This window comes from Ziziphus jujuba, chromosome 11 (assembly GCF_031755915.1).
Source record: "Ziziphus jujuba cultivar Dongzao chromosome 11, ASM3175591v1".
Lineage (NCBI taxonomy): Eukaryota > Viridiplantae > Streptophyta > Magnoliopsida > Rosales > Rhamnaceae > Ziziphus > Ziziphus jujuba.
Genome location: NC_083389.1, coordinates 17,531,229 through 17,547,557, shown reverse-complemented (window position 1 = coordinate 17,547,557; position 16,329 = coordinate 17,531,229). Strand labels below are relative to the sequence as shown.

The window sequence follows — 16,329 nt, the reverse complement described above, 5'->3', positions numbered from 1 at the left end:
CTCATTTTAAGCTATCCAAAAAAGAAAATTAATTCCTTTCATTTCATTTCTTTTCTATTACATCGATCCAAACATAACATAAATTATTTGGAATATACTTTAATGGATAAGATAAAGGACATCGTTGTCAAATGAAAATAATTTGTAATATTTAAATCGTTTGAATAATAATGCTTTAGGCATCAAAGTGTTGACAAATTTTATTTACCAGATTATATATATTAAAATATTATTGATTAATATATTTATACAACCTAAATATGAATAAATAAATCCTTAAATTAACAAGTTAATAAAAAAAAAAATCATCAATCATATTATTTGGTAAATAAATTTATTGAATATTTTGATAACTACTTTAGTATTATAGTTGGTCTAAAAGAGGCAATATGTTATACATAATTACACTTGAGGGGTTTATTTGTTTAAGAAGATTATTGAAAATGTCAAATAATTTAGGTGAATTTTGTGTAATTTACACTTATATATAATTTCTAATTTACTTATAAGAATGAAAATTAAATAAATAATTTATGAAGGTGCTTCTAACAAATCAATTTAGTGATATTCATTACAGACTATGGTTATCACTTATCACAAATGATTGCAAAAAATTAAATGATTAAATTTTTAACAAACTTAAGGGTTTAATGTGTGTGCTTGTATGTATATAGATAAATAAAAAAAGAAACTTTATTATTATGCATGGAAAACTTGATTTAAACATTAATTGATTGATAATATATATCTTCATAGTATGAATTTTTCTTATTTTATATATATATATATATAGTCATTCTATGATACGAATGTTCAAATCTTTTTATTTTGTGGATATCCAAAAAAATGATTATTTTGAAAAAATCATCATTTCTTAAGAACATCTACATTTATAAAATAAAAATAAAATTAAAAAAAAGGGGACTTCCGCATCAAAAAATGTCCACATATATACATATATATAAATATATATATATATATATATAAATATATATATATATATATACACATATATACATATATATAAATATATATATATATATATATATATATTTATATATATATATATATATTTATATGCAAGAGTACAAATATTTATTACTGACCATGTAGACTTTTAAATGCCTAACAAGATATTTAAATGGAAAATAATTTGAGCGTTTAGGCTAATAAGGAAACTAGTGTGGTATATGGAATAGAAAATAATGATAGACAAGTGAAGCCCTCTTTTTCTTTTTTTTTTTCTTTTCCACAAAAAAAAAAAAAAAAAAAAAAACAATAGAAAAAAAAATAAAAAAAGAAAGAAAATGAAGGTCCCTTTCAAGTAAGTGTCAATATTGATCTAGGCATCCATTTCTTCGTTGTTTTTGTTGCCATCGATCGGCACCTACTACTTATCAATCTCAAGAAAGTTTACAATCCAAGTCTTATTTTATTCGGTTGATCTTGAGGTTCATCATACACTAAAATTAATTCTTCAACATATTTTTCTTTGAGCAACAAACATCAAGAAAAATTGCACATCATTCTCACTTAAACCATTTAGGAAGTCGTTATTGTATGATTTGTTCACTTACCAAATGCATTTTCATCTATTAAACCTTGAATATATATTTACCTTTTCATGAAAGGTTATATCTATGTCATGTAAGCTTTGACTATTTCATTTTCTAGGAAAAAAATCACATTTATTATCATCATCGTCATCATCCTTTTTACTTTGGGATGATAATAGGGCCTTTATTTAGAAAATTAACAATATATATATATATATATATTCGTTCGTTATAAAAGTGTTTATAATCAACTTTACTTACAATGTTTGGAAGATAAACTAATGCATATTATTTCAAACAATTAGTTTTATAGCTTACTTAATGTAGGGTTGATATATGAAAAAAAAAGGTTCAGTAATGCAAATATTCAAAGTTTGAAAATGATCGTGCCCACTACATTAAAGATACAAATCTTGGTGCTAAATATCACTCAATACAAATAAGAAATATTAAAAACTTTAAAAATTTGGCAGCATCATTTTTTATCTAATTTAAAGTATGATAAATAAATTTGGTGTATATAGTGTTTCTTACTTTAATACAATATGTATTATGTAATACTTTTTTCTTTTTTTTTTTTCTTTTTGGGTATATGCAATACTTTGTTTAATAGTGTTCCAAATGGTTTAGGAATACCAGATACAGAAATGTTATCTTAGACAATATAAGATATGTAACTTCAATAAATAAAATAAAATTAGAACTAACAAAGCAAATATATAAAAAATAAAAAACAAAAAAAGGCCCCTTTTTAGGTTAGCAATATCATATACTTAAAGGGGACATATTTAGAAGATTAAAAATCTCCGAAAGACACAATAATTTTCTTATTTTCCATATCAATTTATGTAAAAATATCAAATCTATGCAACAGTAGTCGCACTTTATTATTATTATTATTATTTGTCTATGAGTAATCACACTTATTACTCCTACCAAACACAACTAATGAAATGCACTTACAACAAAAATAAAGCAACATTAAATACTTAGTTATCTACATAACTACATCAATGAAATAAATGAACTTTCAAAATAAATCTACATCACTGGTCTCAAATTTTGAAATTGGACAATGGTTGATTTGCAAGTCTCAACTAATTAATATGGCAAAGGCATGTTGTTTGTTATAGACTTCATATAGCTACATTATATCCTTTCAGCTGTATAATTTTTAGCATTTTGTCACTATACTACAAAATTTATTAATGAACTATTTTACTTTTCTTTTCTTTTTTCTTTTTTTTTTTTTAGTTTAATCATGCATTTTAGATATATAAATTTCATAAAATTAAATTTATGGAATTCATGTAATTTTGTTTAGAAAAATTGTTTTACTCCATTATATTTTACTTTTAAACAAATACTTATAATTAGTTTTACCAAATTTATTTGGAAAATTTAACTGAAAAATAATAATTAACGATCAACAGGGAGAATTTTGTTGTAAAACGTAAAAGGCAGTATAGCTAATATGTGTGTATATATATATATATATATTGGAGAAATAATGGCAGTATAATTAAGGGAATAGCAATGTAATTACATTTAATAGATTCTTTAATGAGAAATATAATTAATTAATTCAAAACAAGCATTGTATCCTTTTCAAATGGAATTAAATGCAAATTATGCACACTCCTTTTACATTAAAAAAAAAAGGTCTATTTATACCTTCCTTCAGAAAGGAAGTAAAACTACACTCTTTTTAATGGTCCTAAAGTAGTAACTAATAATTTATTTTGGTGAATAAATGGTAACTAATAATTGGTACTGATTACCTCCACAACATTAAAAATCAAATGGTTTAACAACATTTAGTAACCGAAATATGTCCTTTAACTGCTTTAGAGCATCCCAATTCACTCTCAACAAAAAAGGAAATTGTAGATAAATAGAAAATTTTCATAATAAAGCTTATATATCATATAACAATTTAAATGGTAATTATTAAAAATTTTAATATAAAAATAAAAAAAATCAAATATTTCAATTACAGTTTATCATATAAAATAGTAATTATATCAATATAGCAAATAACAAAACTTAAATAAATATTATAATTGAAATGAACTATAATTTTCAACAATTTAATTTTTCTAATTGTTTAATTGCTTTACTGTTAAATTTAACGGTGGAAATGGTATGTCAAAGTCCGATGTGGTCTCATCAGTACATGTAAAAAAAATAACATTTTTATTCACATTATAAAAATTATTAGGTAAATCATATTTTAACACATTTGTATTAAAACTTTTATATATATATATATATATATGTATCCTAAATCAATTAAAATACAATCTAAACACAATAGGATCTAAAATCTTTAATGAACTAAAACAGTTTAATGTTTAGCATTCGAAATTTCCCACCAAAAAAAAAAAAAAAAAAAAAAAAGACGAATAAAAACCAATGTGTCAACAAGATCGAATTGCAAAGGTGGAGTGTTCTTCTATGCAAACTGAAAATCAACGCACTGGTTTGGTTCTCTCAGGAAAAAGAAGATGAAGCTGAAAATATATATGTGGCCAGGGAAAGGGAAAGATGGACAGTCCCACCGGTTGGATGGTAGAAAATAAACACATATGCAGCTTTCAAAGAAGGAGTTTCAGCCTTGGCTTTTTGTGGTAAGAGATGATATTAGGCACATTAATTGCGAATTTGAAGACTAAAAAAGTTGGGGAGAGTGGTTCGGCTTTTGAAGCTGAAATCAACGCTGTTGAGTGGGCATATGGTAGATTGCTGCCACAAACAATTGGAACAAAATTATTTGAACTACCCTCTGATGCCCACACTGTTGTGATTGGTTACTAAGATTTCCTCATAATCAAGATAGATCCTAGTGGAGTGGGTGGGACACCAGATATGATGTTTTGAAATTGAGGGACAAGTCTAAAAAAAAGTTTTCGTTTGGAATATTGGTCGATCTTCCAATAAATTGGCAGACCTGGTTGCCACAAAGTCGATTAAGTTTGGATGTAATATTCATTTTGATAAATAATGTTAACCTTAGTGCTCTCCCTGCTGATCTGGTTCATGTGGCAGCTGCTGATCAATCAGGAGGAGCCATCTACATGCAGTTTCCATTTCCATGGAGTAGAAGAAGATTTAGTGGCAAAAGCCAAAGAAAGGGCGGTCAGGAAAAAGATGGGGGGCATGTAGTGTATTTGTGTGTGTATATAATATATATTTTTAATTTTATATATATATATATATATATATATTGTAATTTTTTCTAAGATTGTTTATGAAACTTTAATAGTTGGAATATTAAAAAATTATTAAAATCATAATTTATCTAACAATTTTTATAATATAGATAGAACTATTGATAAAAAAAAAAATTAGTATATCAGAAATAAATTTATCAAAAACTTCTAAATAAGTAATACTAAAATATAAACACCCAAGGTGCATTCTCAAAAAAATAATAATAATTTTTGATTAAAAAAACATTGAAGAGGTAGAAATTGACATGCCTTTAACCAAAAAAAAAAAAACTTTTTAATAAAAAAAAAGTGGGAAAAGTATAAGGTAGATGATGATGATGATGATGATAATAATAATAATAACACTGGTCAGAGTTTGGCAGAGCCAAAATGTAGGTGATCCCATTCCCAGCACATAGGGGATGAGGGAAGTTCCCCCTGTACTCCATCCTACAATGTAGACCTGCCAATAAGCCTTCAAAATGGTTGGGGGTCCCGCTTGACCAAACAGATTTCAAAATCAGAGTGGCTGAGAAACGTAGAGTAGAAAGGGAAAGAAGGGGGAGTCAAAAAGTAGCCGCAGGAGACCATGTTTGTCCTCCTCCTTCCCTCACCCCAGCCCTGCCCTTTTACTCCAATTTCTGATGCCATTTCCATTTTCCCCAAACCCCATAACTGATTTTCATAGAAAACACCGTTCTTTTTCAATTTCTCACTCTCTATCTCTCTCTCTCTTAAAACTGCGAAGAAAAGCTATGATTTGAAACAAGAAGTGGAGCCACTGTTTCAGTGCCTCACCAACCAATTTTCCTATTTCTTTCCTAGCTTTCAAAAGTTGCAACATTACGCTTCAAGTTTCGAAGCTCAGAATCTCAACCCCTTTTTGTTTTTAAATTAGAATTTCGTTTCCATTCTCAATCTTGAAGCCCAGAAAGCCGTAGTTTCAAGAAGACGAAGAAGAAGAAGAAGAGATATATACAGAGAAATTCGATTCCCTCCAAGCAATGAAGCAGTTACACAAGCAATCTAGCGCGAATCATAGACGAGACGAAGAGATCCCAGCGGCCCCAACTTCGCCATACTCGCCCAAAACGCTTAAACACCCCAGATCTCTTCCTAGATCCATCAACTACCTATTCAAAGAACAGAGGCTTCTGTTTATCCTTGTGGGTATTTTGATTGGCTCAACGTTCTTCATCCTCCAGCCTACTTTGTCTCATCTAGGCCCTTCCGAGTCCAATTCTGCCATACCCAGACATGTCACTACCGGTGTCACCACAACCCATGATCAGATTGCGTCGTATTCCAAGAGCAATTTTGGGCCCGGCAAGACGGGTAGGATTCCGGTGGGGATTGGGAACCGCCGGTTGAGGATTGTGGTCACCGGTGGGGCTGGATTCGTTGGGAGTCATCTCGTTGACAAGCTTATTGCTAGAGGGAACGATGTGATTGTGATTGACAATTTCTTCACTGGGAGGAAGGACAATGTTGTTCATCATTTTGGGAATCCTCGTTTCGAGCTCATTCGTCACGATGTCGTTGAGCCTATACTTTTAGAGGTTGATCAGATCTATCACTTGGCTTGCCCTGCATCCCCTGTTCATTACAAGTTTAATCCTGTCAAAACAATCATATCCTTGTCAAAATGTTTGGTTTTTATTATTATTATTATTATTATTGTTTATCAGCATGGCTAACTGCTATATATTTTAATATGCGTTTGATTGAATTTGCCATTTGATATTGTTTTTTCACTGAATTTTAATGTTGTTTGGAGATTCTTTAACTCTTTGATTACAAGACAAATGTGATGGGTACCCTTAATATGTTGGGCCTTGCAAAGAGAATTGGGGCAAGGTTTCTGCTCACCAGTACAAGTGAGGTTTATGGTGATCCTCTTGAGCATCCCCAGAAAGAGACTTATTGGGGAAATGTAAATCCAATAGGTAAAAGTTGCATAAGAGTCTCTGTAGCTGATGGGTCATGTCTCGTTTGTTATGGTAATTTACTTAATGCTTGAAAATTTATAGGTGAGAGAAGTTGCTATGATGAAGGAAAGCGCACAGCAGAAACTTTAGCAATGGATTACCATCGAGGTGCTGATGTTGAGGTAACTGATTGTGATACTTTATAGTGTATTTGTTATTTTGGAATGCTTATTTGATATGAGGATCATGAACCTATAAAACATCTCGTGACAAATGGAAATGCTATTATTTTATTCTAGTTGCAGCAGTATTATATAGGATTTCATATTTCTGGTAGGAAGTTTTATATGAGAGATTTCATGTTTCATACTTACATGCTCTTCTGTGTGAGAAAAGGGTTGATACCCTGACCATCAATTGCTTGCAAGTTGCAACCCTGTCAGGGACATCAAATTTTGTAGTAAATTTTTTATTTTTACAATTTTATCCCTAGTTGGCATTTATTTAGTTAGCTTTTTAGCAGAGTGAAAATTGACGATTTGAGTACTTTAAAGCTTTGGTAGTTAAGCCTGCAAGGTTGTTGTTTTTAAGTATTTGTGAAACTCGTTAGGATTGTATTAGAGCCATGAAACATATTGGTAAATTACATAAACATTTTCTATAGTTTCAAATTTGTTTCAGATGTACTACTAGGTTGTGGTTTCTTCAAGTACTAACAATTTGGATTTTATTTTTGTTGCACCGTGTAGGCTTCTGTCAGTCAAATGACAGAAAGAGTTTAGCATATTGAGATAATTTTCTTCTTAAATAACAAAACTATCATTGCAAACTTATTGTCCAGGTAAATTTTCCATTAAACTGTTGATGGTATCTCATGAATTCTATATAATTGAGAGAGACAAAGTTTACATCGAGATAAAATTTATGTGTGAGAAAATTTATAGATGGTATAAGTTCATGGAATATCACATTGGTTACAAGTATAACAAAGATATGTCATTTTTAAAAATAAAACACAAAGGGATGTGTGTAGAAATGAAATATGGTGATAAATGTTAAAAAGATGAAATTTCATAAGATATTATGTAAATAACCCATGAATATTTAACCAATCATGGAACATTGATTCGCAATAGGAATTTTGTGCACACAGAATAGAACTTACAGGATTGAAATAACGTAGAAATGATGGACCCCCCCCAAAAAAAAAAAAAAAAAAAAAAGGGTAGAAGAAGAAGGAGAAGAAGCAAGCAGCATAACAGTTATTTATGGCAATGAAGTTTATTCATTCTAAATTTAGATGTTAACAAACTAAGAAGATTTTATCCTTATTTTTCTTTTCTAGGTATAATGACTTGTGATGCAAGTGAGGTTTGCAATGTAGACATTTTGGGAACTTATGCAATTATTGTTGTTAACAATGTTACATGCTAATGTGGCAGGGAAACCTTGAGTATCTGCAGTAAATTTTACGGTTAATATATATTGATAAACAAATAATTAGGACTAAGGTAGTTTTGCTTGGTGAATAACTTTTGCTGTTAAAGGTTCCTTGGCTTGCAGTGTTGTAGAATTTTGGTGTATAAATTGGTGGTTTCTGAAGTCATGGAGGAAGCTTATAGGGTCTTATGTAATTTGTAAATTGTAATTTACTTAGAGGATCTTATGCTTTAAGGAGAACTATATATAGAAGGAAAAGCATAGTTGACCAAAACAGTTCACACCCATGTATATCTTTCTTAAAGGTTACAGTGCAATTTACCTTTCTGTTGATTTTGAATCAAGTAAAATGTCATAGGAGATCCTTAAATTGAAGGATTGATAATAACCATCAAGGATTCCTCTGTTTGGTCATTTTCAGCTGTAGTTAATTCAGCTCCTAATGAACTTGGCTATGCCCATTCTCACCACTGGATCACTCGACCATATTAGCAATTTACTGAAGCTTATGTAATATTTGGTTGCCCTTGCCTGTCCATCCTTGTATTTCTTGTCATATCTAATTGCTTTACAGAGTTTTTATTTTATGAAGTTATTACCTGATGTGGTTCAGAGTGAGATCTATGCATTACAATTATCACACTTGGACTTATGTGAGATTTTTTGTTTACAGGTGCGTATTGCTCGCATTTTCAATACATACGGTCCCCGTATGTGTTTAGATGATGGACGTGTTGTTAGCAATTTTGTTGCTCAGGTTAATAATCTAACCTTTTTTATTTTTTTGCCTGTTCACATTTCTTGCGTGTTTGACCACTAGAGCATGTGATATCTCTTCCACTGTTATTGCTGATTAGTTCTTCTGACCAAAGTAACTGTTTTGTAGGCCATTCGCAAACAACCGTTGACAGTTTATGGTGATGGTAAACAAACACGAAGCTTCCAATATGTTTCTGACTTGGTATTGCAAAATATTATCTTGTTTTACTTTTCCATGAGACACTAATTTCCTTTGTATTTCTTGGATTTGACATTAATGGTTTCTATTTTTTGATTTCTTAGTTTGAAATGCTTTAAAAGATTCACGGATGCATGTATGTTATATGGCAAGCATGAGAGAACTCATAAATCAATTCAAGACACCAGTTAAATGCTTGAACATGAATTAATCTAAAATTTTGTCTACAAAGCAGTTTTGGAGGGTCATTCACATGTGATGGTTCTTGTTAAGTCATACTTAATATAGCAGTATCATTTATTAAGAGTCAAATAATGGTCATATTATTATATCTTATTTTAGGATGAGGAGCTTTAACACAAAGTCAATTAAACTTTAGCAATATATGGGAAGTTCATAAGAAAAATCTATCTATTGGCTTCACAGTACAAAATGGCTTGTAGTTGAAACTGATTGAAGTTTTGTGGCGAAGGACCTAAACATTCAGCCAAATGACAGGTTAATGGATTGGTGGCATTGATGGAAGGCGAACATGTGGGGCCTTTCAACCTAGGTAATCCAGGGGAGTTCACAATGCTTGAGCTAGCGGAGGTTTGTCTTCCTTTAAATCTCTTTTTCTAAAATTTTCTAGTTGGCCCTGTTTGGCCTCAGAAAACTCTAGACATTGAATCTCTTCTTACACATCTTTTTGTGTTTTCCTTTAGTTTGCTCTCTCTATTTTTTTCCAAGGTCTGAAACTAATGTTTAGATTTTTTTGTTTTACTCTGGTTTTTCTATCAATGTGCATTTGTAGTGACTTGGTCATTTATCTTCATGAATGTACAGGTTGTCAAAGAAACAATTGATCCTGCTGCAACTATAGATTTCAGACCAAATACTGCTGATGATCCGCATAAGAGGAAACCCGATATTAGCAAAGCAAAGGAACTATTGAACTGGGAGCCGAAAATTTCACTCAGAGAGGGACTGCCTCTTATGGTTAGTGATTTCCAGAACCGTATTTTGAATGAAGATGAAGGAAAAGGGCTTAAATAAAATAAGAAAGCACAGCCCATATGTATAGTGTGAAGCGCATTTCTGTATCTTATCGATTCCTTTATTAAAGTGATCCTCAACTTCACATTGAAATTCTAGCAAATGCGACCATAGGAAGATGTTGTTTATCCCCAATTTGTGCTTGATCAGCACTAACTTACATTTTTGTCAAAGGTTCTTTTTTTTTTTTGGCCCTCTAAAAGGCTATTTACCAACCTTTTTACTTCTGCATCATGGTATTGGAAGGATGTATATGTATTCTTTTAAATCCTTTTTTGACAGTTTGTAGCAACATAAGAAGGAAGTGGATTTTCTATAATGTAGAAATTGTTTACGTATGTCATATTTTGGCTTCTGCACTTTAATGCTCATGTTGATTGTGGCTGGATGTTGCTCCTTGGGTGGTACTGTTCTAATTTAGACCAAATGCAGCTTTGGGCTTGAATTTGGGCTTGCCATTCTCCCTACTGGGCTTGGATAACTGGCCTTAGCAAAGCAGCATAAAAAAAGACAATTTATCCTTACAGGTTTTTTGGGTTTATTGCAGGACTGAAAAATGGTGAAGAATGTTGCATTGACCAGCTTCGTTATCTACTTTCTTAATCACCAACTTCATTTTCTACTTTGTTAATCGTTCTTGCAACTCACCTCCATATACCTTATTTCCAACACCTTTTGCCGACCTATGCCAAGAAAATTTGTTTGTTTATGCCCTTTCTTTTTTTTTGGACGGGTAAATTGGGTTCCGAACTGTGGTTTTCGTTTGGAATGTGGACACCTGGGTCCGGGACCATATATACAGAGAAAGTACGCAAAATCCCTATTATCTAAAAAGGGCAAAAACAAAAAAAAAAAAAAAAAAAAAAAAAAAAGATCTATATTACAACATCATCTATAATTTTTTAATAAAAAATTGTAAGATTTTTTTTTCTTTTTTTTTTTTTCTTTTTGGTCGTTTGTCAAGGAGCTTGAGAGCTACTTCTAACAACCCCACCAATATCCAACCATTCGTCTCCATATTGTATGCCCATATCAACCTTTATTTAAAGTCATATGCAAGATTTTAATATTTATAACATATTTATTACCAAAACAATTCGTAGTCAATCACCACAAAGACACAAACCTAGTTCTTTATTACCACACGCTTTTGTTGATAAAAAAATTAAAAAAATTAAAAAAAAAAAAAAAAAAAGGGGGGGGGGGCTCTAAGAGAAAAGATAGCACTTAAAAGGTGGATTGCCTAGGGAAGTTTTGAGGTAAAATGGAAGGCAAGTGGTACATTATCAGAAACATCTAAAACAAGAAGCAAAATAAAAAGGAAAGACTAAAAGAACATTTAAAAGAATAAGAGAGCAAAATTAGGCTGTGAGAACATTCTTGGTGTCATTGGAATATTTTTCCAAATAAAAATAAAAATAAAAATAATTAAGGAATCGTTTGGGGTTGGGACTATTAAATTGGTGGGAAAGGGTAGGCAAAGATATAAAGAAAGGAAGAAAAAGGAAAGAAAAAAAAAAAAGAAGAAAGCCATCAAATAAGCATCTGATTCTATAAGATTGTGAAGTAGAGTTTTCATGAGCTACATTGGAGAGGGTAAACAAAGAGAGTGGCTTCGAGTCTAATCCATCCAAAGGAGTGAAAAAAATTAAAAAAGGAAATTCCAAAATGGTGTACTATCTGGCAGAATTTGTTCTGAAGGAATCTAATAAGGCTAGATGCTTCATAAATGTCCTCCGGAAAAAGTTTTTCTTGCTTATCTTTGTTCCTTTTTTTTTTTTTTTTTTGTTTATCTTTGTTCCATTACTGCTTGTGATTGGCCAAGCCAATATATATATAGCTATACAATGTCTATTTTTTCTGCGTGAAAAAAAAAAAAGAAAAGAAAAGGCAACAATTATTTTAGCCCTGTGGTCTCAAAAATATGAATGCCATGATGAAATTGGTTTTCATTGGGACCATCTAGTAGCTTTTGAACCACTGCCAACCACCACCTGAAATGATATTTAAGACGAGCGACTATATATTGTGTGTGTGTGTGTGTGTGTATAAGTAAACTTCAATGAGGATGCTAAATTAAGAACACCATGTGGATTATATATTCTGCAATATATTGTAAAACGTATATCCGCAGCATATCTTTAACTTAATATTCTTATATTGGAATCGAAATTTATATATATATATATATATATATATATTAGTTTTGATTTATTAGGAATATAATTACATTATATTGGACATATAACGATGTGTTAAATATTAAAAATTATTATTTATTTAATTAGAAATTTAATATTAAATTATTAATTAAGTTAACATTTTAGAATTTGACACATCAACAAATATTTTTTTATTTTATGTTGTTCACAGTAGATTATTACTCATATATATGTATATATATATTTGCATGTTAATTAAGAATTTATGAAAGAGCTTTCAAAATGAAGATCCAAAAGAGGAAAATAAAAACTCTATAATTGTTATCATTTTCCTTTCAATGGAAAATCTTGTAATCAATGGTCATTTAACATTTTAAGCAAGCTATACTTTTGAAATTGACTGGAGTACTTGGGATTTGGGAATAGCCTCGTATGTTCTGATATTGATGATAAAAATTAAAATTGTGTATCTATTTGTTAATTCAATTGGCACATTAGTAAAGAATTGACGATGATAGCTGATTTTATAAGTATCTTCCATGCTTTGTAATGATATCCGATTTTTCTCTTTTAAAAAAATTTCTACACATTGTCCCCAGGATTTAACTCATTCACTAGGCTAGATCAATAAGCTTAATAAAATTTATGCCAAGTTATAAATTGAAAACCGTAATTAATTTCTCAAGTTGAGGGTGAATGGCTGTGCCAGCCAATGAGACCACAAATTAGAAATCCCCAGCTGGTGGACTGTGCAGCTGAATGCATTTCTGCTTTAATGTTTGTACTAATAGTAAGAACAAAATGTTACTTATTACTAGCAATGTTGATCATCGGTGCTACTGATCAGAAAATGCTATTTGTCATTAGTTTTAAATAGTTAAAAACATTTAAATAAAATCAAATTAACAATTGTTACGTCAGCTTCCTCTTTAAATTTTATGCTCAATAATAAAGAATACTATTTGTCATCCTTCTTCTTTGTTACATACAAACGATGTTTTCACTTTCAAAACTGCAACAAAAATTATGGGTTCATTTTTCGAAATATAATCTTTTGTTTCAAGAAAAGGTTTAAAGAAATTTAGAAATCAATCAAAAATTGCCATTGCCAACTGTCAGTCTTACTAGCAATCACCGTTTATGCATAGTCATAAAAATAACACTACTAATCATCAACCTCAATTCAGCAAGCAAAATGCGAAAATCTAATTAAATTTCAAGGGTATAATGAATTTTTAGAGTGATTGAGACCCATCATGAACTTCAGAAACGTCTTTTTGAAGTTTAGGAACACCTTTTGACATTTCTTCCTGCTAACTTGAATTACAATTATGTCACATTAATTCACACCAATCCCAAATCAAAACGTTTATCTAACTTTATGGAAAATTTGGTAAGAAAGAACAAAAATCACAGTTAAAAGAGACAAAATGATACTAACCCAGCAGTTGCATCCTTCTTTATATATATATATAACTTTCTTAAAGGTCACGTCTATTAGGATAACTTAGACCATATGAATATTACTATATGAATATATAGACCATATGTATATATATATATATAGTCATACTTATATGAAATCAATTAGATGATATCTTTTAGTAGTTTTTTTGTCATTTTGAAAATTGATATTTAAAAATAAATTAATGTGGTAATATGGATTTATGATATATTAAAATTTTATTTAGATAATATGAATCTTGTAGAAATTCAACAAATCATAAATGCATTTTTAATATATACATATATATAGATATATATGTTTATGTAAGTAATTTCAAAAGTATCAAGAAGTTTATCAAAACATTAATGAAGTGATAAGATATTATTATTTAATTAGTTGAAATATTTATATAATTAAATTATAATAAATGAACATTTGAAGGAACTATACTACTTAGTAAATATTTTAGTACTATTTAGTAAATATTTTAGTAGACTTTTTAATATCTTACAATTATTGGTTTTATGTTGGAGATGTGTTGATTCAAAATTTGGAATCATTGTTAAGAAAACAGTAGTAAAGCTACTTGCGGTCTCCACAGGAAGGTTCCATATGAATATTTAATGGATAGATACAAATGGTACATATATATCCGATTCAATTAATTTTACAGAAAATGATGAAATGACAATGATATTGCACCAAATGTATAACCCAAAATGATAAACAATAGCATGCAGTAGCAGAGCATGCATGATGTTTGGAGATGTAGCCGTTAGTGTGTCTCATGTGATAATAATGTTTGTTTTTTCCAAAACTTGAAGAATTGTGGTACAGCTTGCAGTATAAGTGTTTAATGCTGTAAAAATTATTTTTGTAGGGCATGCCCAGCAGTCCAAGCAGACAAGTTATTAATTTACAGTACCATTGCAAATCCTAGTATCAAATTTTCGTGAAACAAATTGTATAATAAGGCCAACGCATTTTATGGAAATGTCACGGGTGCTTCACATTATTCCAAAATGAAGCCTGCGATTTTTAGTTTATTTACATATTATATGCCTAAATTATTTGCTTTTTATTTATTCGTGTTGGTATTTGTGTTTCAACCGTTGATTACTCTCTCTGTTCGAGAAAATAAATTGATTATTATTGCCTACTTTTAAAATTCGAAATGAAAATATTACATGTATCAAATTCATTTATTAAATTTTGGATATCCTATTATGTTACAATTTGATAAATATAAATCAATAAAATGTTAAACAACTGATTTTAAAATTTTATAAATGGACTTTTTTTTTCTTTTTTTCCCTTTTTCTTTCTTTTTTATTTTTTATTTTCCCCTATTGCTAACTTTGTTGTGTCCAAGGGATGAAATTACACCAATTATCAATCCATTTTCCTCATGAAGAGACTTATGAAATTTATTTAAATTAAATTATAAATTTAGAGTATATATATGAATATATATATATATATATAAAGAAATTCTACGGTGTGAACTGTACGTACATTGTTGTGGTACGGATCTCACTATTAATGACGGTTTCTGAAAAAATAATTATTAATATCTATCTTTATATGATAGTATTGATGATTGTTTTTTCAAAATTATCATCAATACTGAAATGTATATGATAAAAATATACAGACATTCATATCATAATCGGATTTTATATATATATATATATATATATATATATGAGAGAGAGCCTTATATCAAATGCCTTTATCCAAATTCAAAATGTCTAACCCTCTAGAATGACTACTAATAAATACTATTAATTATTACATGGAATTCACTGATGATTATTTCTTCATGTGGAATGAGGGGACTTTTAGCCAAAAAACCCCAAAAAAGAAATATTGAAGATTAATAATGCTTTCATATGCAGATCAAACATACATTGACTCTTTTCCAATGAACTTCCAAAAGATACCTCAATTTTTGGTACAAAATTTGCTGGTGTTTACTCAAAAATGGTATGACTGTGCTTCATTGCTCTTACAGCAGTAGACCAGTGCAGAAGAACAAAACAAGAACTCACTGTACATTATTTTCTTCCATTAAAAACCATAGAGAAGTTGGTTGTATCCAATAAAAGATCACGGTTGCTGGAATGCCCTTCATTTAAAACAAACCAAATTAACTCTCTCTCTCTCTCTTTCTCTTTTTCCCTATTCTTTTCCTTTTTCCCCCCTCTATATATGTACATCGTGTAAAGCAAAAAAATTAGAAATTATTAGTTTAATTTATTCTTGAAGAAAATTAAATATAAAAGAAAAATGTAAATTAATACTAAAGTTTATTAAGATTTGATACACTGGTAAATCCAATATTTATTTTCTTCAATAATAAAAATAAAACATTTATTTTTAAGAAACTGAATTTTAATATATCAGTAGGTACCCAACCTAAAAAGTCCATGAGTTTAGTTTATGAAATTGACAGTGACTGTAAAAAAGAAAAAGACATGGGTCTGAAAATGGTTTTGGGCACATACTGGACATGGCAAATAGCTATTGGTATTCACAAAAAGCGAGCTAAAGAGTTTTTAAGAGACATTATATAGACCCTTCCGCAGTCA

General features: G+C 29.8%; 1 protein-coding gene across 1 annotated transcript; it reads left to right on the top strand.

Annotated features, from left to right (window-relative positions):
- Positions 1-5,273: 5,273 nt before the first annotated feature.
- Positions 5,274-10,472, top strand: LOC107432824 (UDP-glucuronic acid decarboxylase 1). Its single transcript, XM_060812734.1, has 7 exons — positions 5,274-6,400; positions 6,568-6,714; positions 6,799-6,878; positions 8,810-8,893; positions 9,023-9,097; positions 9,593-9,685; positions 9,920-10,472. The coding sequence occupies exons 1-7, from the start codon at positions 5,773-5,775 to the stop codon at positions 10,127-10,129; spliced, it is 1,317 nt and encodes a 438-aa protein (XP_060668717.1). The 5' UTR covers positions 5,274-5,772; the 3' UTR covers positions 10,130-10,472.
- Positions 10,473-16,329: the final 5,857 nt, after the last annotated feature.

What these genes read in the sequence shown, in the direction of transcription:
- LOC107432824 (XM_060812734.1), top strand. Translation starts at nt 5,773, where the DNA reads ATGAAGCAGTTACACAAGCAATCTAGCGCGAATCATAGACGAGACGAA. An exon ending in GGGAAATGTAAATCCAATAG is followed by an intron (nt 6,715 to 6,798) that starts GTAAAAGTTGCA and finishes GAAAATTTATAG; the next exon opens with GTGAGAGAAGTTGCTATGAT. An exon ending in TTAGCAATTTTGTTGCTCAG is followed by an intron (nt 8,894 to 9,022) that starts GTTAATAATCTA and finishes ACTGTTTTGTAG; the next exon opens with GCCATTCGCAAACAACCGTT.